The following is a 24,440-nucleotide window of genomic DNA, read 5'->3' as shown; positions in this document are numbered from 1 at the left end:
ATTTGCTGGTTTATGGTCGTGTTACACATCGAACTTTAGATGAGCCGAACCTAATAACATCAAAAACGACCGCCTTGTTATCCATTGTTTCAATTAGGTTCGGCTCGTGTAAAGTTCGATGTTTTTTTCTAGGTCATACAAGACGTACCTGCACTTCAACACACTGATCGTCGGGTTGGCTTGTCAATAGAAACATTGAGGCAGATGTCATTTGAATGGTTGAAAGGGAATCAAGTTGGATGTTGATCAGAGATTTGGCAATCCTTTCACGAATCTGGAATATCAATAATTTATTGAAAATTACGGGTCAGTTGAACTGTTGTCATTTTGGCGGGAAAATGTCACGTGACATACTGAAGCATGTTGCATATAGGTTTCGTACTGTGAATATCGCGGCACGGTTACGGTACGGATTCACAACATCAGTTAGTCACGAATCTGGAATACAGACTGTATCAACATTTATTGAACATTACAGGCAAGTCGACCAGTTGTCATTATGGCGAGGAAATGTCACGTGACGTATTGGGACATTAAATTCACCCCCGTCACGGTCACGGTACAGCACGCTGACCAGCGAAACTCCCTCATCCATACAAACCTGACAACATTCTTGCGATTTGCTCAACAGTGACTTCAGTTCGTTTTCTATGCTTTCCACGTCTGCTGTTTTGGGGTGTGCGGTACCTGGTGGATCGAGAGTAGGAAGCTCGTCCAGGAAGGTCTGGATCTCTTGTAGTGTAGAGGTAAGGTTTTTCTGGACTGGAAGTCTGCGGTGTGATTCACTGTTCAAAAGATACAGCTTTTGCAAGTACCATGCGTTGAGATTCTGTGTAAAAGTAAAAAAATGACACAAAAAAGCTTAATACCAAGACAAAAGACCAAGCTAAAATGCTATCTAGACCTGGCTTGATGAGTTCCAGTAAATCAGTAGTTAGGACATCTGACTAGCAAACAGCAGGTCACAGGTTCGAATCCCGCCTGAAGCTCGGAATTTTGTTCCGAATTTGCGCGCATTCTTAATGGTCACTCATATAAGTTTTTTCGGTTTCGATTGTCGTGGTATCAACCATCATGTCTCTCGCGCCACGCTTTAATTTCTCTTGTTCTCTTTGTTTTTTTTTTTAGATAGAGTTAAACATACCCTCGAATTATCTTCCATTTCAAGCTGCACCAGGTATCCATTCTTCTGGATGTCACTTTTGAGCGTTATGCAGGGTGACCGCGAGGAATCATCTCTTTGTGGCTCAACCTGCATTTGTGAAAGATGAGATTTTTATCCATCCACCCATCCATCCATCCATCCATCCATCCATCCATCCATCCATCCATCCATCCATCCATCCATCCATCATCCATCCATCCATCCATCATCCATCATCCATCATCCATCATCCATCCATCCATCATCCATCATCCATCCATCCATCCATCCATCCATCCATCCATCCATCCATCTCATTCTATTATCCAACCATCTTATTCTATTCTATTCTATTATCCAAATACACTCCCACCCTATTTTATCCATCCATTTTACCTATACCAGCATCCATCCATCCATCCATATGCGTGCGTCCTGTCGTCCATAGCCATGGCCCATTCGTTCTTCCTTCCTTCCTTGCTTGCTTGCTTCCTTCCTTGCTTTCTTCCTTCCTTCCATCCTTCCTTCCTTCCTTCCTTCCTTTTTTTCTTATTTCTCGTCATTTATTCCTCTCTCTCTTTCTCTTCATATCGATACAAATAACAGTATATGATCAAACCTTCACTGAAACCTATATAATAGATCTGTTCTCCTTGAGCGTAATGTTTTCCCATTTCAGATTACGTATCGTTCCCTAGAATATCATTTCTTCGTTTAATGGTTGCACGTGAGAAGACATATGAATATGGATACGACTCAAACAAAGAATCTTACTCTCAAGAGAATGACGCGTGGTTTGAAATGGGTAAAACATAAGTCAGAGGTAAAGAGGTCTATTCACTCTAGTTCAATTGTCTCTACGTACCTTCACGCGAAGATTCTGTCTCGTAACCGCTCCCTCTTTATCCATGATATCAATTCTCACCTCGACTTCATAATCAAAAGCCTGCAGTCCCGCAGGAAGTTGTTTCAACCCTGTAGTTTCTTTCCCAGTTTTGGCGAACAACACAGGCAGGTTATACGGTGCGACATTGTAATAGTAATTATAGTGAAGATAGCTTTCGTTCTGGGAATCTTTCCAGTTCTCACAGATGAAAGTAAAGTTTGTCTCAGGTGTTCCTCGTGTTGGTGTCACACTGCAATTCCCCCATCGCGGTGGGCAGTGGGTGTTAAGTATGATATAGGTATATCCGATAGGTCCACTCTTTGTCTGAGCTCTAAGCTTTGCCATGTATGATGCGCACCCATCTAAAACATTCGCAAGTATGACCAGATTCTTCCTGTTAGTAGGAGAATGGACATATTGTTGGATGTCTAAAGTGTCCCATTTACTTTCGTTGTTTTGTTTATACAGAGTCCAGGAAAGGCGTAACCCGGACGGATCATTGCCCCATAGTTTGCAGATGGCTTTTATAGTTATTTTAGTCGAGGTAATGACCAAGCGTTTGAGGGTTAGACCATCCATGCTGTAGAAAGGTAAGGAATTATTAAATAGATGAGTGGGGACGGGATGAATGGGAACTTGGATACATAATTACGAGAATTGATTGGATGGATATCTGCATGCGCGTGCATGACAGAAGGATAGATTGGTGTTTGGGTGATTAGTCGGATAGATAAATAGGTAGATAGGATCAATAGGTGGAAGGGATAGTAGGATGAATGCATGGGTGGGTAAAAATCGCTTCATTTAAAACATTTTATAAGCTAAAAAACTTTTAAATTAAAACTAATATTGCGCTAAATGATTTGGGATAAAAGTTAAAATTAAAGACTTATTGTGCAATAAATACGTTTTTTAATATTTTGAAAACCCTGCGCTAAGCTGTGGTTTTAGGTTCGATTCCGTTACTCGGTTTCACATTTGATCAAGTTTGTTTAGGTCTCTCCCTCGCTCTGTGAGTTAGCCATGCCCTGACTTAGATCAGCCCAGAGGTTGTTTCAGGGTTCTATCTGTGAGTTAGCCATGCCCTGACTTAGATCAGCCCAGAGGTTGTTTCAGGGTTCTATCTGTGAGTTAGCCATGCCCTGACTTAGATCAGCCCAGAGGGTGTTTCAGGGTTTGATCTGTGAGTTAGTCATGCCCTGACTTAGATCAGCCCAGAGGTTGTTTGAGGGTATCGATCTGTGAGTTAGGCATGCCCTGACTTAGATTAGCCCGGAGGTTGTTTGAGGGTTTGATCTGTGAGTTAGTCATGCCCTGACTTAGATCAGCCCAGAGGTTGTTTGAGGGTTTGATCTGTGAGTTAGTCATGCCCTGACTTAGATCAGTCCAGAGGTTGTTTTAGGGTTTGATCTGTGAGTTAGTCATGCCCTGACTTAGATCAGTCCAGAGGTTGTTTTAGGGTTTGATCTATGAGTTAGTCATGCCCTGACTTAGATCAGCCCAGAGGTTGTTTCAGGGTTTGATCTGTGAGTTAGTCATGCCCTGACTTAGATCAGCCCAAAGGTTGTTTCAGGGTTCGATCTGTAAGTTAACCATGCTCTAAGTTTGATCGACCAGCTCAGAGGTTGTTTTAGGATATCGATAAAATTTGAAGTTCCCTGACCCGCACAAGGAATAGACCTCGGTTCGGGCGTAATGTTTTCCCATATCAGACCACGTGTCATTCCCTTTAGAATAAAATTCTTTGTTAAGACGTATCCCTATTCATGTGTCTTTTCATGTGTAACCGAGCGCAACCGTTAAACAAAGAAACGATACTCAAGGGTCTAGACACGTGGTCTGAAATGGGAAAACACTAGGCCCGAGCGGCGAGGAGGTCTATTCCATCCATCAGTCTTACTCAAGTTATCAATCGAGTTATTGCAAATTTCATAAACACGCGAACTCCGTATCTGCGAGCTCGACCCTGGAACTTGGTTTTTCGCTGCCGCCAGTCAAAAATATGAAAGACACCGACTGATTAGGTTTGATTGACGGCAGTAAAAAAAACAATTTTCAGCGTGCAACTCGCAGACAGAGAGTTAACATGTTCATGAAAATTGCAGTAATTAGCTCGCAGTATACTTACGTTAAAGCACAATGAGGTGGATCTGTTTCCGTCATCTTGACAAAGGCGTCAAAGAATCCCAATCGAGAGCCCTTCAGACAATAAAGTCGGAACTGCAGCGAATCGTTCACTTTAAAAGAACCGTTATCATAGGTTTTGATGCTCAAACCATTAGAGGCAAGCCCTGCTTCTCTGTTAATGCACCCACTACCCCCGTTGGCCAGCTCTGTTACGTCTGTTATGGGATTATTTGGAAAGGTGTAATTGCTATGTTCCTTTTTGCAGTACAAGAAATATTGCATTCCTGAAGTTTGGTTTGAAGGTTCTTCATCAGGATCGAAGGAAAATTGACCATTGAGGATGATATCACGGTGTACAGACTGTGACCATCCGTTGCCACCATAAACAAAGCATTGCAAAGGCGATGGCATGATCTCTGCGTATGCCGCACGAGACGTATAGACCAAGGGCAGTCCCACCATACTTACGTTCACCTGAAGTAAATAGATCCCATAAGGAAGAGATCGTTCAGGGAGTACTAAGATAGAACGATTTGTCGTGCTGTTTTGAGATAGATCAGTAATCCTGCGTCTATTGCTGAAGCCGTCGACCTCGTTGATTTCCCATTCAAACTGAGATTCTCTTGACGCATAGCAGATGATGGAAGCATCCGAGTATGGTTTAATACTCTCCGAGCGATAAAACCTTCTGGGTTTGGAATACGATCTGCCCAAGTCTAGAATCTCTACTGAAGGGAAATTACATGGCAATGGCACAATGATGGCCCACTTATATTCTTCAAGGTAGGAAACAGTGTTGTGACAAGACGTCTTGATCCAGTAGTAAATCAACTGCCAAAATTTAAAGGAGAAAGTGACAGAAATGTTTTGTTTGGATGGTAAGACGTGTTGGTCTTTTGTCAGAGATGCCCAGTCGGGTCTGCAGACTGTACTTGGCTTGTCCTTGTATATTCTATATGTATTGTTCGTTAGGTCCACAAGGCAGCAAGCATTATCTCCGATTTTATCCAGAAGGATAGTGATGGCTGTCCAATCTGTGTACATTGTTGGACTGTCATTATCAAAAGTGAGATTAACATTGCTGTCCATCAGAACTATGGTTGTATTGTATTTCATTTGGCTGACAGAGTTGTTGGCAATGACGGTGACAATGAAGGTTCCTTTGGTTGGGTAGAAATGAGAGGTGTTATGAAACTGGGTGACATTTGTTGCCCCATCGCCGTAACTCACGAAGAAAGTGACATTTGAGCCATCGCTTGTGCTCGCATTGAACCTTATTGGATACTCCCTCGGAAACACGTTGTTTGCGGGTCCTCTACCAGGTGCGCCAAACCCTAAATCTCCATCAGTATGCGCAGGCGTCACTACGAAGTCTTTGACTTCTCTCTGAACATCAAAAGTGGTATTGAGCTGCTGAGAGCTAACTTTGTTGCTCACTGTCAAATTCACAAAGTATATTCCGGGTACGGTGATGGTTTTTGAAAAATTACTTGTATTATTCATACCGAAAACGATATCCCTGTCCACCCCATTAAGTTCGTAGTCCACATCGATGGTCGCGTTCGTCGGAGGATGGTCACCGGTGGCAACCGTAAGAGTGAACCATGTCTCTCCCAAAGGGATTATCTGTGGGCTGTTTGTACTAACTTACAAGGTTCTTTACTGGGTACTGGACATATACGACAGCCACAGCAGAGTGACTACCCAAGGGGTTGGTTGCGGTCCCTAACACTTTGTATATACCATGATGCGCGAACGAATGACTGACATTATTGCCTGTTATCCTCAGAGTATCACCTCTGTATAGGTCGGTCTGGTTGAATCCATCTTGGAAGTTCCAGGTCATAGTCACGTTGGAACCAGCATCAACAGAAGCATAGAAATGAACAGGTAGGCCGACTTGGACGTAAACATGGCTGGCCTGAGCGCAAAGATTCAGGATCGGAATTTCCACGTTGACAGTTTTCGTCACGACAACTTTTGGGGTAACTTGATTGATGGCGCTGAGTTCAGCAATGTATATCCCGATTCCGGGGAAATTACCTTGAGGTATTGACGCACTTCCACTTTTTGTGTCAGCAGAAACCGTAGCGGGAATATTTATCTGGCTTCCTAGAAGATGCTTCCATGTAATGTTATAGCTGACGGAAGTTCCCAGAACGGCTTGGAAAGATATATTCATGTCTATGTTACTACTGGGATAAGCAGAAGGGACGAGGAAAGTTAGATTCGTAATGGGATGGTAGACACATGCGGTGAAAACCCTCTCATGGTTGTAAAGGCGATTACTACAATTAGCTTTCCCATTAAAGCACTTATCCAAGTTGTAATTATGGTAAACCAGACGCCCTAAGGTGCTGAAGTTGCTAGCTCTTCGCTTAACCACACCGTCGCCAAAATCCCAGTCACAGATGAAATCATTCCCGGACGAAATATTCATCATGAAAGGATTTGGGTTCGAGAAGTTTGTATCTTTGGTTGTGATGTGCGTAATATTGATGGGAAATACTGGTTTGTGAACCTGGATAACCAAAGAATAATTCATAGAGCTGACATTGTTGTAAACAGTAACATTCGAAGTAAAGAACCCCCATGTTGGGTAAGATTTGAAGCTCCTCAATGTACGAGTCAGGTTTGAAGTCCCATCTCCAAAGTCAATCAGAGCTATAGGGTTTGTTCCTTGGGTGATGGCCGCGACTACTTCTATTGTTTCATTCACCTCGATGTCTCTTGCTACGTGAATAACATAGACTATTAAACCATTAATTGGGAGTTCCACCACAACAAACGTGTAGTTAGACAGACTACTGACAGGGTTGAAGCAGGTTAAGTTAGAAAAGTATTCACCAGCGAGTGGATAAGTATAATTCATTGTCATCAATTCTACGCCGGTCACACTTCTTGGCGTCGTCTGACGAAAGGTTCCCTCTCCAAGGCTTGCGTTACATTGGATATCGCTGCCATTATGAACCGTCCATTGAATTTGCGTGACATAGCTGTGTTTTGTTGGTAGCGGTTTTATGATTTCCATCGCCAAGATTCTCTCGATAACAATCACGTAACATCTCTTGGCCTCAAGTCCGAGCAAATTAAAAGCTGTCAGCGTTAGAGAATAATTACCAGTGTCGTTAAAAAGTACAGCATACGTTACGTTATGATCAACTCGTTCTTGTTGGTAAGTTAGGGTTGCGTTACCATACCCAATCACATGTGTGACATTAATTCCGGGATGAGCTAGGACAGTGATGTTGACAGGAACGCGCGCAGGCAGGTATAAATCATGGATCCATGTAACATTCCGCACTCGCTCAATACACAAGTAATTAGCGGTTACTATCTCGTAGGCATACGAGTTAGAGAAATTAAACACATCTTGGTGAGTGCCTGAAGTGCAGTTGTCAAGGAGAGCGAAGGTAGACGGAACCACATAAGTTGCTTGTAGGTCAGGATAATCAACCTCGGACGTCAGGGTAGAAGATTGCAACAAATCCTGGACTTTGTAGAGTGTATTGCTCCGGTAGTGGTTTCTCGTCGAAGTTTTGATCATGGAAATTTCTGCGCTCTGACTGGCTGGTAAAGCAATAGCCGGAAGGTAGCCGATTCGAACTTCAAACTCCTTAGTACTTGTTGCATTTCGCGCTAAGAACAACTGCTGTCCCTTATCGAGGTATGTATAGACTTCATGTACCACCTCGTACTCTGACCATAAAGTAACATTGGCGGACGACTGTGCCGCTCCACACACTAGATTATTCTGTGTGCAAAGGCTGGTAGAGGCGCAGAATACGCTTCCAGAGGAGCAGGATGGGCTAGTGCTGGGCAGCGTGAAAGTACATAGGGATACAGAGGAGTTGCATGTTCCAGTTGAATAACAGTAAGTGGTATTGTCTCCCGCGATACACACGGGACGGAGAATCTAAAATAATTCACAAACACAACATGAACCAATTAAAACTGGGCTGGAAAACTTCTGAACAAATTACAGAACTGCTAAGAAAATTTAAGATCAAACACCAGAAACGTTTAGCCCAGTTTTTGCTACAAAATTAACATCACGTCAATTATCATCACGTGATCACGTGACATTACGTCAATCCTCATCATATGGTCGCGTAACATCACGTCAATCATCATCACGTCATCACGTGACATTACGTCAATCCTCATCATATGGTCGCGTGACATCACGTGTTATTACGTAAAACCTCATCATGTGATCACGTGACAATACGTCAATTATTATCATGTGATCACGTGACATTACGTCAATCCTCATCATGTGGTCGCGTGACATCACGTCAATCATCATCACGTCATCGCGTGACATTACGTCAATCCTCATCATATGGTCGCGTGACATCACGTGTTATTACGTAAAACCTCATCATGTGATCACGTGACATTACGTCAATCCTCATCATATGGTCGCGTGACATCACGTGTTATTACGTAAAACCTCATCATGTGATCACGTGACAATACGTAAAACCTCATCATGTGATCACGTGACCATTACGTCAACCATACCTGTACTTTGATGTACCCTGGTGTCAACACATGAACTGTGAAAGCTTTCAGTATACCATTATTATTGAATACGCTATTCGAGAGGACAAACAACCTGTCCTGACTATTGGAGCCGGGTGTGGTAGTCGTCAAGGTGGAGTCCAATTTTAGAGTCGTTAGTACCATAGCATCTGAAAATATAAGATCAAAATATATTCGAGAAATATGGAATATCTTTCTATACTAGTACCCGGATATTGTAGAGTCTCTACTCACCAGGGATACTGTAGGATTGCTGTTCTCCATTACTCTTTGTTCGCAGTATCTTCAATTCACTGCCTTCATTCACAGTGATGTTAATTGCATAAGACTGACCAGCTTCTACGACTTTATCGTATGATATCTTGGATCCATTCAGGTACCATTGGACTTCTAACTCCTTGGAACTTTTACGCTGCTTTGGAGTTCCATACTTACTCGTCCACGTGTCTGCAACAACCTGCCACGTGATCATACCAGAGTTAAGAAAGTGATAGCCAAGAAGAACATATATTCCATGTTTCTCAGGGATCCCTGGGCCCGGTTGTACGAAGCCTGTATAGCGCTATCCGACGGATGAATCTTTTCCAGTGGATAAATTTATTGGATAACAGCATCGACGTATCCACTGGATAAGGATTTATCCGCCGGATAGCGCCATCCAGGCTTTGTACATACAACCGGGCCCAGATCGATAAAAGGATGTTGAGTTTGGCTGTTTATCTCTATAGAAGAGAATAATCCACAATAGAGTCTGTTGGGTCTCAGCTTTGATGTGAGGATTTTTCTCAATCTGAGTTCTTCAATTTTCTCCCTTCCACAAAACCCAACAGCCTAAATTCCACTTCGATCTGTGACTTAGCCGTGCTTTGACTTGGATAAGCCCAGAGGTTGTTTCAGGCTTGGATCTGTGAGCTAAACATGCCCTGACTAAGATAAGCCTACAGGTTTTTTTCAGGCTTTGATTTTGTGAGTTAGTTGTGTCCTGACTTTGATCAGCCCAGAAATTGTTTCAGGGTTCAATCTGTGTGTTAGCCTTGCCCTGACTTAGATCAGTGCAACCCAGAGGTTATTTCAGGGTTTGATTTTGTATGTTAGCCTTGCCCTGACTTAGATCAGTGTAACCCAGAGGTTATTTTTGGTGGTGTTATGATGTTATACGAAGTCATGATTAGCAATTCTTACAGTTCTCTTATTGACGTTTGTCGCGAAGTAGGAAATTTCGGACTTGTTGGTGATTAAGATGATGCCTTCCCCAAAGTCCACAGAAAACCTGTGATGAACTGACGACGTAACCTTGAAGGGCGTCAACAGCTTAACCTTACTCGGTATACTTATCAAGAAATTGGCATCGACTGATTCGCGTACTCCATAGACATTGACATAGAACAGGCTTCCACATTTGAATGAAGGGTCTCCGTTGCAAGGGTCGTTGCACTTGTGCCGTGAAACGTCGTTACCAGGCAACGTGTCGAAACAGTAGCAACGGTTCTCGTGCGACAATCCTGCGTACTTTGCATTTTGAAAGACGCATGACGTCACGCACTTCCCAGGATGCAGTTCGTCCGGGTTGACGTCATTTATGGGTTTTGTTAGGTCGATTGAGGCGCTGCTGTAGCAGCCCTTGAAGTCAACGGCTGTTAATAAAATACAAGGATGATTGGTTCCATAGAGTTTTCAAATATTCAATGAATACAAATTAGCAGTTGACCTTCAAAAATAGTCCAGGTCAAGCAATCAAAATTTGAGGTTTGTTTATGAGGTTTTTCGAGCTTCGTTTTTGGGAGTTTTCTAAGATTTGCCGAAAAAGCATTAGAGGTTTGTTTTTGAGGTATTTTGGACCCATTCAGCTTAACTTGGGCCGTAATGTTTTCGCATTTCAGGCCACATTACATTTCTTTGGGAATAAGATTCTTCGTTTTAAGGCCGGTTTAGACGGTACGATTTTCGCCTACAACTATCGTATACAACATTCTCGCGTTCGTCGTAGGCGAGTTGTAGGCTTGATTTACACGCTACGACTCGAGTTGTAGGATGGCGCGTGCGTGTTGTATACGATAGTTGTAGGCGAAAATCGTACCGTCCAAACCGGCCTTTAGGCACATCATATCTTATTGTGCATTTTCTTGTATGAAAAAACCTTACCCTGGCATTTCATTGATCAGTACTCACCATCTCCGTCCACTAAGAGTCCAACGCGCATCGCTATATTCGCATTCCAGGTGACGGGATGAAAGCGTATGAGTCTTGCTTCGATTTTAGGGCAGAGTAAATGCGAGACGATGTTTTTGCTATCCGAATTTGCCGTGAAATGCTAAAATGTAATCAAAAAATGTTTTGGTATAAATGTAAAAAGGGTTAGATTAAACTGAGGGATCAAACACTTGGCGGCTTAAAAAGGTAATGTTTTCCCATTTCAGACCACGTGTCATTCTCTCAATAATAAGATTCTTTGTTTGAGCTGTATCGTTCATATTCTCTTGCTATATCTATATACAGCTAGTTCATAAAACGTGTTCATCGCCAAAGACGATAGGCAATAGGAGATAGGCGAAAAGCGATAGGATATATGTCATTCCAAGATCCAAGAATAGCTGGAATGACTTGTGTTTCTGCTTCTTCTTCTTGTCAAGAGTATGGACCTTAGTGTTGAGACTGATTCGATGTTCTTTGTATTCAACGAAACCATTTCCATGTCGGAATGACCTATCGCCTATCTCCTTTGGCCAGGACAACGTTTCTTGAATTAGGTGTATATCCGAGCAGTTGACTTACGTATACAGAACCACTGATCTTATAATCCGTCCACTCCTGTCCATCCCAGCTGTAAGATAGTGTATAAGATTTCACCCATTGGGCCAGATTATTACCGCCCTGTGTTGCAGTCTTGGCCAATGGCATACCCATTACGAAGTCCAACTGGAAGTACGTGGGGGGAGTAGTATGTGATGGCTGCCACGCACCTAATAAAGACAGTCAGGAGAAAAGGTGACTTTCACATTCATGGTTTTTCCAAAATGGAGGAAAATGATCACTTGACTAGATTTTCCTGATTTTTTTTAGATGGTTGTCCAACAACACCCTGGGGACAGGGTACACTGGGTTGCCACAGGTAACCCAGTAATAAGATTGAGTGATACAAACCTGATAAAGCAGTGCCATCGTCGTAGAGCAGTTGGCCTTTGAGTATCGTGTTCCCAACATCGGACGACGCTGTCAGTGAATCGTACGGTACGATTATGCTCGAGAAGTTGCCTTCCTCCAGCGACGGAACTGCATGAGAAAAAAAGTATATTTCATTCCTTGTTGTTATCATAAAGAGTTCCTGGGATTTGAAAGATTTAAATCCAGCTTTGCAAAAAGACCCCTTGCATGTGACGTCAAAGGAGCTCAATAGACCCCTTGCATGTGACGTCAAAGGAGCTCAATGCACCCCTTGCATGTGACGTCAAAGGAGCTCAATTTGGAGGACAAAACGAAAGAATTTCAATCTCCTGAGAATTGGAAACCTATTGTTATGTCCTCCTAATTGCATGCGAGCTGCATTCCGATAGACTACAAGGGAGGGATTTATTGAGGTGATGAAATTGGTTTCGTTCAAATGCAAACGTCTGGTGTTAGTGGCACTAAGACGTAATAAGGGAGACAGAAGGATATTAGTATGGAGAACTCACCTGGAGAAAAACCTGTGCAGATTCCAATCTTTTGTATGTAGTGACCATCTAAGCTTTTTTCCCATATGACCAGGCTAAATAGAAGAGGATTTGGAAACTACTTCGGTAAAGGTATATGCTATATTCAAGGGTAATTCAGAAATGAAACTTCCTTATACTAATTCCCTTTTATAATATCTGGCCGGCTCTTATAACCCCCTGTTAGAGATGGCAGAACTTCCTCATCATTTATTATTAACATGATAATGATTTACATATTTCACCACCATTATATTCATCATCATCATCAACGACAACACCTTCACCAACATCACATTTATCATCATCAACAACATCTTTCTGATCATGCACCATCATCTTTATCATCATCAACAACAACACCTTCATCTTATCATCATCATCATCATCATTTATGATTATCATCACCATCACTGTCATCCTCATCCATCACTGTCATCATCGTCAATAATTAACATCACGAGACAAACTATCTTCATCATTACTTTCATAGACCCCTTGCAGCACTTTGGAATGCAGCTCGATCTGGGGGACAAAACAGTAGGTTCCAATTCTCAGGAGATTGGAATTCTTTTGTTTTGTCCCCCAGATCGAGCTGCTTTGACATCTCATGCAAGGGGTCTGTTATCCCAATCAAAAATAATACTAGCTGTTATATGCAATTTTACCTGCTGATAGATGCATCTGCGCTTCCACTCAAATCATTCTTTGCTCCAATGGTCAAGATTGTGTTGGTATCGGTCAGCCTCTGGTCAGGACTGGTGGAACCGCTAGTCTGACTATTAAAATTGATCATCAAAACCATCTGATTTGTGGGTGTCCACGTGACAGTCACGTGATTCCATTGTCCTTTCTTGGCTGTACTTTTGGCGTATGTTTTATATGTTTTGTCGTACACATTCGCGTGCACTTCATCGTTAGAGAAGTAAATTTGTATACCGGGAGAGGTAGTGTCTGTTGATAATAATGTTTGGACGCCCGTACTGGCTATGGCGACGTTAAACCAGAAGGCTACGGTCAGGCCTTTAGTACACAACTTGGGATTACTGAGGCATTTTCCAGCGAAGTCACCGAGATTCAGTTTGCTAAGGTATAATAGAATATTGAAAGATAATGTCAAATTGGTCAGTTACTGAATTGTGCATCAAAAGATGAGTTATTTGGTATGTGAAAGTGTAAGCAAGACTATAGTATAGAGTCATTTAAATTTGGAATCTAGAAACCTATTATATACCTAAAACATCTCGCCTGCCTTCCTGCCTTCCTACCATACTTTTATACTTTCCTTCTTACCTACCCACCTATTTTCCTCTTTTGTGAATCATAATTAGTGACGAACCATTTCCGCGGTAATTTGCTAGACTTACTTGTTTGTCAGGCTAAATGCTGCACTTGTAATACTATAAAACGTTGGGCCTGGTTTGATATGCTTCATTTTGCTTGTTAAAGTCTTTCCTGTGATCAAGTCTGCTACGTTTGGTTTGTCAAAAGGCCAAAAATGACTCGCATCTTTGTAGCATTTGACTGAAAAGAAAAAAACTGAAGTTAAGCAGAGATGAAAGAAGAATAAGGTACAGAAAAAGGTGCAGATGGTCGCGTCAAGAAAAAATATCAAAGAGGAAAAATTTGTTCCTTGCAATTTTTACGACTAAATGGATTGTTTCATGATGCTGTTGTACTTAATGTTGATTTGGTGGTAACCTCCCGACCCAATCCGCGATCCTATCTCTCCGAACTAAGGACTCTGGCATCGACATTGAGCAACGATAAACCACTACACCGCATTTTAGTGGTTGTGATATACTGGCCATCGAGGATGGTACATGCCGAACACATCGCCGAAGTAGCAGTAGCAGTAGTAAACTTTATTTAACGTCAAATTTAAGAGAAGCATTTTCATGCTAATCTCTTCGGGGGAAAATTTAAATTAGAGTATTCAAGAGTATTAGAGTATGTAATGACGTAATAATAAAAGTAGCCTTACCTTCTCTATTGCAGTAGAGAACTTTGATGCTCGTACTACCAGGATTGTAAAATGAGACATATTTGATTTGAATACGATCCGCTGCGTCATCGTGCTTTAACAGCAGGTCGTCCCCGATTATCAATGCCACGGCTGTCGTGCTAAAGTCAATACTGAACATCCTCCAGTCAGTCGCGCTCAGTACTGTGGCTGCCTCTTGGACATTGGATACGTCGGTCCCAGGAGGCCCAAAGCGGTCAAGTTGGACTTTAGTATTTGTAGCTGCTCCAAATCGTAAGACATAACGAGGTGATGCTGATGACGTTGATGTTGACAAGATGGCATGGGATTCGGTGCCTAGGATACCAAAGACAGCGGTATCCGAGTACACGCCTACGTATTCAGACATGTTGCTAGGCAACACGGTGAGGTAGTCACAAAGTTTGTCTAAAAACAATGAGAATAACTTCATTAAAAATAAAGTTGTATGTTCTTAATATAAAAACTAATGATACTAGACGACGTTTCGTTGTCATCTCGACAACACCATCAGGTCAGAAATGATTGCAAGCATTTAAATTCAAATATAATTTCAAGTGCAGTAAAGGTCACTTTTATTAATCACGTATGTGCCTGCGATACTAAAGACAGCGGTACCCGAGTACTCGCACGCCGACGTGTTTAGACGTGTTGCTAGGCAACACTGTGAGGTAATCCCATTACAATGTTTGCCTAAATACCTTAATTTACTAATAAAACAATGATGTTTACAGAAAAGTAAGGATTACAATATTGACAAAAAACATAAGTGTCCTTGGCTTTTAGTAATTATTCTTATTACGTATTCAAGCAGTGAGCGCCAAAACATATTTTCTTGAAGAAAGGCTGTTGTAAAACGCTAAAATCTTTTTATTTAGAAAGTTTAACTTGTTTGGAAGTGGAGGTGACCGATGAAAGTGGAATCAAAGTGTTAACCCAAAACAAAAATTTTATTCGAAAATGAGGTTTAGGCCTTCGTTTGCTTATTTCCCATATATTTTCTATAAAAAAGCCTGACAAAGCTACATTCCTGAACACAAATGCAACAAAACATCTTTGTACAATTGAAAATACCGCTTCAAACAAGCATTTCATCATAGTAGATCAGTTTCTAACTGTTAAAAAAAGGTTTAAGTAATCATTTAATATACAAAACACTACTGGTACAGATAAATTAAATTTGAAATACGTCATTGTTTTCCCCATTGCTCTTATAGAAATGATTGCAAGTTAGTTTTCCCATAGAAGCCGGTGTTTCGAATTACGAGGAACAACAAATAGCCATAAATGACTCCTCATACGTCACAGCATTAGCATATGACATGGAAAAACCTTCATAACTTCGAGAAGCCGCACTCAAACTATGTAATTTTTTCGGGTTATTCAACATCTTACCCCATGTAGAATCAATACTGTGAATATTGTCAGAAGGGTGATAGGCACTTTAAAACATTATATATATTCAAGATTTGAATATAGATTTAGAAAGTGGAATTTATCCTTCTCCAAGCCTACCTAAATAATGAGAACAATCGTTAACGTTTAAACAAATCCAGACAAACACCTGTTTGCTTATTACTTACCATTAGAAGCCATTCCATTGGTTACTTCTATTGACTTATACCCATGTCCCGTACTTCCATCATGCAGAATCAAAATTGTTAATTTTATTGTTTTTGTGAGGCGTTCGCTAAATGAGAACGCTTCTGGCTTGGCCTGTGCGGCTGCGTTTTTTGTTAGATTTATCTGTGAAAGGATACATAATCGTAATAAGTCTCAAAGCATTGATTATCTAACTCAAATGAGTAAGTTGCACTTTACCCTGGCCAACTCTGGACTCGTATTAGAGCCCTTCACAATTGTAAAGTCTTAGCCTACTCTAGTGTTGAATAGCGAGAAATAAATTGATTGACTGATCAATAGTTAATAGTTAATCTATTTAGAGGAAAGATGACTCCCAAATGTTGAAAAAATTCTCGATTCTGCGGATTGGCTGACATTTCTCCTCAGATCAGCTAGAATTCATTAGGTAATTCACACCTTCTAGTACGTCCAATTTGCCAAATAAATTATAATTATCTTCAAAAGCTGCTTAGAAAAACCAAGAGAGCATGAATGTTTATGCTTTCTTGGAAAGGTTTATATCAAACTTGTGCAGTATTTCGTTGAGGATGCTTCTATTCATCTCTATTTATGTCCATTTCCTTAGAAAAAACGACATATTCTTATGAACTTTTTACGTAGCTTTATGAATAAAATTTAACTTTAATTAAGGGGAAAAACAGAAATTGAACTGACTTAATAGTTTCAGTCCATTACCAACATACATATAAATCTTGCTTAAATCTTAATTAACTAATTTCTTTGTTTTCAAGAACTTGGATTTTAAATTAGCCTTGGATATTCGAGAGAAAGAAAAGGTACGTTTTTCATTTTTTTTTGGAGGAGGACTGGGGTTTTAGATAGCTTTATAGTTTTGACGAAAGCAGTTTCCTTGTTGACTTAATAGGAGAGTCATACATTTGTTTCGCCGATTGCGACCTATAAATCTGATTTCCAGGAGTGGCGACTCTAACAAAATCGAACATTCGATTACATCGATTCTAATCGAACTCAACTTCGACTTGGCTTTTTTCAATCGAACCAATCGAATTCAAAACAATGTCAATGCAATCGAAAATAAACGATCAGGTTCAATGGTTTTCGCAATTGTTCGGAATCGCTAGCAATCAAATAGCGCAGCGCAGTCGTGGCGTCATGAAAACGAAGACAAAGGCAAAATTCGGACAAACAAACTTACAAGTTTACTTTCAGCAGATAATTTTCACAGCCGATCGCAGTTGATCTTAGTTTACATGGGTTATTATTGTAACTTTAAGTAAAAATAATAAAATCGATTCGTATAATCCTCGTAGCGGTTAAACAGAATGCAATGTTTGTCCGAATCTTAGAAGTTTAATTATAAATAAATAAATAAATGAATAAATAAATAAATAAATAAATAATAACACTGAAAAACCCAGTATAAATAAAGCACTTGTCATACTTACATACTCTACATCGTTGACATTATCAAATGAGATCTTAATTTGCTCGATTTGATTGGTTGCTCCTTCTAGCTGGGTAATTTTGACAGTATTTATGAGGTATTTGTGAAAAAAAGTGATGGTTACCGAAGAATCAATAGCCGGATTGCCTGTGCTAACTTTATATTCAGTGGCTGTATCCTCATCCAAGGCTTTACTGCACGTAAATCCGAGATGCTCTGATGTAGCTGTACATGTAGCTTGTTGTGTGGTGCTCGCTACGTTGATGAAAGGTCGTTTTAAATTTTCTGGAAAAAAAATAGAATCTATAAATTCGCTGGAATTTCTATTGAATTTTGGCTATATTCCATTAAAGACGAATAAAAGATTCACGATCAAAAGAGTTTCAATGACATTAAAAAAGGCAGGCCAAAATTAATTAATTTTTGACGAACAAAATTAATTTAATACTAATGACACAACCTACGTAAATTGTTTTATTTAAATCCTTTACAGAAACTAGTTTCGTCTTTATTTAGATAAACTAGAATAAAAACATTTTCACCAAACCGTTGAATAAACAATAGGTTTAGTAATAACGGAAAAGATCTTAACGCGGTGAAACTTGATTAGCATTAATACCCCTGTTGGCATCGGAAGCTTGACAAGACCACCGACAAAACTGGATGATGTAGCAAACCGTTGTTACATCAACAGTTTATTCTAGCAGACTTTGAAGAATTCCGAAAAAATGGAATGCAAGAAAAGTAAAATTTGAAACTGCAGTTTCAATTGGTTTTTCAGTTGTTACTTAAAAGTTGTAACGTCAAATTAAACATGGCTTATTATTATATAAATATGAGTGTTTTACTGGGAAATACGCCACTCGCTGCTCTCACTCGTGAAATATTTTTCATCACTCAAAGATAAACTTCATATCTTCACGTCACTGTGTTATAAAAAAGAAAAAAAATGGAAGAAGAAGAATACAAAATCGAGAAAATGAAAGCCGGCCACGATGACGATCAGTGAAAAATATTAGCCTGAGCCAAAAGAAAAAAGCGAAAAAGAAAAAGAAGAAGAAAATAAAAGAATAAAAAGCTATCATTAAAAAATCAAGAAAATCCTCAACAAAATTTTGTTCCATGTTTTTGGAAAATAATATTTTAATTAAGACAACTCACTTGACAAGCTATAATATTACGAGAAACCCCCTGCATCAAAACAAAACCCCAATATCTCAAGATTTATCAACATTCCTATGAGTTAATAAGATATTTTTTTATAAGAGTACAAATAATCGAAAAATTTTCAATCTACACGCGTTACGTAGAAGTTTATTGTTATTCTGTTTTTATTTTTCTTCTCAAATACTTTAATTTAAAAGTTTACTCGAACTTGCTGGATCGGGTAAATAAACATCTAGCCAGACTCACGCCACCGCTTACTACCAAAATCCGGGCACCCACTCACAAACACTGACCCTTATTAGACTTTTTACTGGCGTGCGACGGTCGACCTATATCGCTACTTCGTCTCTCGCTGAGCTCAACAAATTATCGCTTCGTTCGAACTTCACTCGAATAAAAAACTCTCGCAGGAGACAAGAGAGGTACACTAGGGGCAATCTGAATAAAGACGAAACTAGTTTCCGTAAAGAATCTTGATCTTTAATGCGTAAGAGACTATTCTAAACGTTTAGAGCCCTGTATCTAAAAAGCTATGGAAACTTAAACTTTGTATCATGAAATTAACAATCATTTGGAATCCAATCAAAACAATATCAGTGAAATAAGTTTCGAAGTGAACTAAAAATATCTCCCTGAACATTGAAACGGATAACACTTTGAAAGCTTCACAGTTAAAACTTTCAGAAAAAATTGATACTATTTTAATATCATATGATGTTGGTCAGTATATTTTAGGCTACAGATCTGATAAGATAGAATATATTAAAATAAACAATATTCGAAGCTAGCCGGGTGTCGAAATAAGTCATTCAAAACATATTTTTGCTCGGTTTAAATTGAAAATTTGAAATTTATGATTATACTTAGTTGAGCCGAGAACATTTTCATGTATAAATCCGAGAGCTCAAAGTTCACCAAACTTTTTGAAGTGATATGTAAAACAAATTGTTTACACTGAAAAGATAGAAAAAGTCTTACCAGGAACTGCGTATGACGGACAAACTGCAAATGCCTGTAAGAAAGCATTAAAATATAACATTATATAAAAAATACAAAAAGAAGTTCAGCTGTATAAATCAAGAAAGACTCGGTACTTTCAATAAACTTGTTAAAGCAAATGAACGAAGATAGTAAACCATTAGAATTGCGATTATATGAATTTTGATTTTACAGTACCTTCAAAGTTGAAGTCAAGAAAACTATTATCAAGCACCAAACTGCCAAAGCCCTTGATTGCATTTTCGTAGTTTTTTTTGTATCACATTCCACGACTCGAATTATTACCAGACTTAAAATTTTTTTAGTACAATTGCCGGAATTCATGAAGTCCAACAATGTCATTTAAACTTTGTAAAAGTGATATTTGAACATTGAATAATGTTGACAAGCGAGGTACGTTGATGTGATTGGACAGAATTTTTGGAGCAGGTGCGACATAGCGACTATAGGACTGGCTAATATAGGTAAAACAAATAAAGAATTAGCAGAAATTGCGTAAACACAGTAACTTACCAATGATAACACTAGAATAAACTAGTGTACACTGACATTCTAAATTGTGCAGCTGACCTCATGTGCTGTTGCTTATTATTCTCCTTGTTCAAGTTTAAATTTGTCCGAATTTAACTAAGTTGTTTCATTCTTTCTGTTTTCAGTCGCTTCCAGTTTTTTCTATTTAACTTTATTATAATGTGTTGTTAATACTTGTCATGTGAAAAGAAAGGCCCAAAACCGGAGCATGAAAATTTCAAGTTGTCAACATAACTCTCTATTTTTTGCGCTCCCCCCCCCCCCCCCCCCCCCCCCCACTTCAGATTTAGCATAGTTAATTGAAATAGTAATGATGAAAAGGTAAATTATACACCGTGAAAAGATGAAAAAACTTACTGACGTTTCGGACGCTAGTCCTTCGTCGGAGTTGCTTTTTTACTCCGACGAAGGACTAGCGTCCGAAACGTCAGTAAGTTTTTTCATCTTTTCACGGTGTATAATTTACCTTTTCATCATTACTGTTTCATTAGAAACACCGACGCAGCTCACACTAGTTTTTAGCTAGTTATATCTTTTTAATTAAAATAGGAGATCTTGGCCCCTATTGACTATGTTTTCAGTAATCATCATTAAATTTTTTTACTTCGCTAAGATATCGTTCCTTCTTAGTAGATACATTTATTATTAATAAAAGGAGAATAGACGAGAAATAATGGTAAACATTTCGGATATTTTTCTGTCAAGACATCTATTTGCCCCCATTTCTCAAGCTGAAATTCCGAAAACCCGCTTTTTCTAAGCACAGGTAGCCCAGGCGTACCGTTCGTGTTGAATAACTGAATCGATCGAGAGACAGACAGGCAAAGATTATATGGGTATTATACGAAGAATATATAGGTATTTTTGAATCCTCATTTTTTTGCTTTAAAATCAGTAAAATCAAAAAAAACTCTAAACGTGTGTTGTTGATATATTGAACAACCCCATGGCTTAGTTAAAGCTCATTTCGTTCGGGTTTAGATGACGCTTCCCTTTAGTGTGTGGTGGGGAAGCGTCATCTTTGTCTGTCTGTCTGTCTCTCGATTGATTCAGTTATTCAACACTATTCAAAGCCTGGGCTACCTGTGATCTAAGGGTCGTAACGTCCACAGTGATCGGAGAGCCCGTGTCCACTAGTTTTCCCCTGAAATTAAAAGTAACGAAGAGTGATAACTTCTTGCGAATTGTTTTCGTTGCCTCATCTTCGTCCCCTGTTTTTCAAGGCTGGCAATGGCCCTGTATCATTGACTTTTTGTTGATTTTCTTAAGAAAAAGCATTTGAATTGTTTTAAATTAACGATACTGACTCATTCAAGGGCGGATCCAGGGGGAGGGTCGGAGGGGTCGCGACCCCCCTCTCATTCCTGAGGTCAAATGGGCTTCCTGTGGTAAAAATGCGATTGGGATTCCTTTGCCCACAAAATTTACCCCTGAGACCCCTCCTTCAAAAAACCCTGGATCCGCCCTTGCTCATTATCTCTTCCTTCTTCATATTTTTTTATCATTTATCTTGTCACCAGTTTTTATATTTCTTTCGGTCATAACTGAGCGTGCTAACCCAAACAACAGGGAGCCCACTTTAGATAAGAGTTATATTCTATAAAAACTATCAATAATACTTAAAAATAGTAAAAGATAAAGCGAAAAATATAGCACACGACATTTCACAACTTTGGTGCAATATGGGTCTAATTTTCTGATATAATTCTCCTTCGGCCAATTTTTCTTTCAGTATCACGAACGATCACGAACCACATTGAAAGTTTTATTTTTAACTTGTACTATCATCTAGAGTGGGCTCCCTGTGCCTCCACGTGGTCAACTGATCATATAGAACAAGTGATCAGGCCACGTTTACAAATATCTTCTCTGCCAAACAAAAGCTACCTTATTTCCTTATGCAAGACTTCACGAATCACTCAACCTTCACAAAATGTTGAGACAACACTGAAGTCACGTATGATTGAGCATTTCTGAAATCAAAACATGGATGGCGAAGAAATCCACGACTTTAGTTGGGCAGCACCGTCGCGTCTTAGTCGAACTCTTCTCGCTCCCAAGCTGTTTCGAGTATTTTATGGAGCTTGTTATATCACGATGGTTCCTTTTCTTCCCATGTATTTCCGCTTCTTGGGACTGACTGCCTTCCAAAGTGGAATTCTAGGCTGTTTGAGGTCTCTTATCTCGTGTTGGAGCTCTTTCTTATGGTGTATTTTCTCGGAGAAGCTCGCGAAAAGAAAATGCTTCCTGGTCGTTCTCTTGCTAATCGGTATTATTTTAAATATTTCTGTGAGTTTTGTTTACAAACAGGATGCTGACTTTATGGAGTACGTGTGTCACGAAGAGAATGTATTTAAAAACGAATCTTCGTTTCTTCATGCTGAGAATAAATCTCTAATTCACGTTCGCTCATTAGCATTTGGAATGCATGAACGAGATATGACAGAAGCCGTAACGAAAACCAAGAGACAACATCAAGACCTTGAATTAAACCGAACAAAAGCACTCCAAAGAGAAAAGGAGGACAGTGTTTTCATAATGTATGGGTTTCGTATGGACGTATTGTTCAGAAATCTTTTGTTAATAACAGCATTTGCAGAATTTTTCATGTCAGCAGTTAAACTCATTAGTGATAGCATATTTGCAGATTTTCTACATTTTAGTAAAGGAAGCGTTGCAAAAAGCAAGGCTTGGACATCACTGGGAGAGATCTTTGGAGCTGGCCTCGTAATCCTTGTGATTGGTCATTACCATTGCTCATTTGGTTTGAAAAACAGTTTCTATATCCACTTCTATCTGTTTGGATTTTTGGGTAGTGCAGCATTTCTATTCGCATCCATTCTGCATGTGTATGAGCCCAAAACTTCCATGATTTACAGATTTGGACGTGCATGTAAGTTTGTCAGCTGCAATATGCATGCACTAGCTACTATTTCTATTCTGTTTGCACTGGGCATGGCAGAGTCACTGATGTCAAATTACATGATGTGGTATTTACAAGACATTAAAGCGTCAATAACAGTTATGGGATTAATGATAGTCATTGGAACATTTTCTGAGCTCTGTACGCTATTTCTCTCAAAATATTTGATACGTTTTGGTGGATATACTTGGGTATTTGCTTTAGCCCTCTTAGCTTACAGTGCGCATTTTGCCTGCTTTTCCTTCATCACAAACCAGTGGCTTATCCTTCCAGTTCAACTCTTCCAAGGCTTGTCCATGACATGCGTATGGTCTGCATGTTCGGCTTATGCAGCAGAAGTTGCACCAATAGGAATGGAGCGAACTCTTAATGGGATTATGTCAGTAGTATACTGGGGAATAGGACACGGCATGGGAGGAATTGGTGTCGCTCTGCTCTATAATCAGTATGGCCCAGTGGTAGTATTTCGATGTGGTGCTGGTGTGTGTATAATATATGCATTGCTATTTATTCTCTTGCAATGTCTGTTGAAGATCCCAGATGGCAGATTTGGAAAACTTAAAGAGTACCACCAATTAACCTATGATGATGGATACCATCAGACCAATTATCAAACTGATTGGTTGCTGGAAGCATTAGAGGCTGAAGAGGAAGACACCCACTTTGTGAGATGATTAAGGAGCTTTTTTGGATGGCTTGAGACTTTGAAAACTGTGTTAAGGATCTTTATTTACCACTTATGCTGCCAGCACCCTTCCTGGAGGTGGTGTGTATAAGACTAGAGCTCATAACAAAAGAAAAGGAGGTCTTGATGACGTTTTGCAGTTCATAAAACATTAATATTATTAGTTTTTTTGGCCCAGAGGTTGTTTCTGGTTATCAATAAATTTTGAAGTTTTACTCAATTTAAAAGATAAGTAGTAGAAAAAAAAGCATTAACAAATGTTTGCTAACATTTTAAAAGGCATCAATTAAGAATGTCAACATAACAGTTTCATATTTCAAACTTTTGTTTTAAGCTGATTTACAGATAAATCTACATAAAGATTTGCTGCATTGTGAGACAGAGAGACTAGTCACCTTGGTAACCAGCATTATAAGCTTTCATGTATAATAGCATAAACCCTTGAAATCTTTATTCTTGTTTATATAGCACTAAAAGATTTCGTATTAAATTTAAAGTAAAATATATTTAAATCATATTTAAAAGTTACAGTTGATTTTATTTTAAACTTTGGATACACAGAGTATTAACCTATGGAGAGTGATTCCATTTAAACCTGTAAAATAAGTAGTTTAACTTTTATTGATCAAATAAATTATCATTTTTCATTGGAAAATTCACTTATGGATTTTGATTCATATCTGGATAAAT

General features: G+C 39.4%; 2 protein-coding genes across 2 annotated transcripts in view; one reads left to right on the top strand and one right to left on the bottom strand.

Annotated features, from left to right (window-relative positions):
- Positions 1 to 19,851, bottom strand: part of LOC116303425 (uncharacterized) — a 30,804-nt gene extending 10,953 nt beyond the window's left edge. Inside the window, 20 exon segments of the mRNA XM_031712954.2 lie at positions 149 to 274; positions 602 to 829; positions 1,145 to 1,252; positions 2,010 to 2,610; positions 4,159 to 5,804; positions 5,806 to 8,073; positions 8,685 to 8,854; positions 8,940 to 9,162; positions 9,888 to 10,339; positions 10,875 to 11,016; positions 11,478 to 11,665; positions 11,847 to 11,975; positions 12,377 to 12,450; positions 13,063 to 13,479; positions 13,762 to 13,918; positions 14,379 to 14,804; positions 15,980 to 16,142; positions 17,447 to 17,730; positions 19,591 to 19,624; positions 19,789 to 19,851. Coding sequence (XP_031568814.2) covers positions 149 to 274; positions 602 to 829; positions 1,145 to 1,252; positions 2,010 to 2,610; positions 4,159 to 5,804; positions 5,806 to 8,073; positions 8,685 to 8,854; positions 8,940 to 9,162; positions 9,888 to 10,339; positions 10,875 to 11,016; positions 11,478 to 11,665; positions 11,847 to 11,975; positions 12,377 to 12,450; positions 13,063 to 13,479; positions 13,762 to 13,918; positions 14,379 to 14,804; positions 15,980 to 16,142; positions 17,447 to 17,730; positions 19,591 to 19,624; positions 19,789 to 19,851 — 7,899 coding nt within the window.
- Positions 19,852 to 21,981: 2,130 nt separating this feature from the next.
- On the top strand, positions 21,982 to 24,401 carry LOC116303423 (major facilitator superfamily domain-containing protein 6-like). The gene has a single exon (XM_031712952.2). It carries the CDS (start codon positions 22,129 to 22,131, stop codon positions 23,737 to 23,739), a length of 1,611 nt encoding a protein of 536 aa, XP_031568812.1. The 5' UTR covers positions 21,982 to 22,128; the 3' UTR covers positions 23,740 to 24,401.
- The last annotated feature ends 39 nt before the right edge of the window (positions 24,402 to 24,440 follow it).

The sequence above is a fragment of the Actinia tenebrosa genome, unplaced genomic scaffold (assembly GCF_029948245.1).
Source record: "Actinia tenebrosa isolate PJP-AT-01 unplaced genomic scaffold, QUT_ActTen_1.0 PGA_scaffold17__23_contigs__length_9995812, whole genome shotgun sequence".
Classification (NCBI taxonomy): Eukaryota; Metazoa; Cnidaria; class Anthozoa; order Actiniaria; family Actiniidae; genus Actinia; species Actinia tenebrosa.
This window is presented reverse-complemented; position numbering and strand designations above follow the sequence as displayed.

What these genes read in the sequence shown, in the direction of transcription:
- LOC116303423 (XM_031712952.2), top strand. Translation starts at nt 22,129, where the DNA reads ATGGATGGCGAAGAAATCCACGACTTTAGTTGGGCAGCACCGTCGCGT.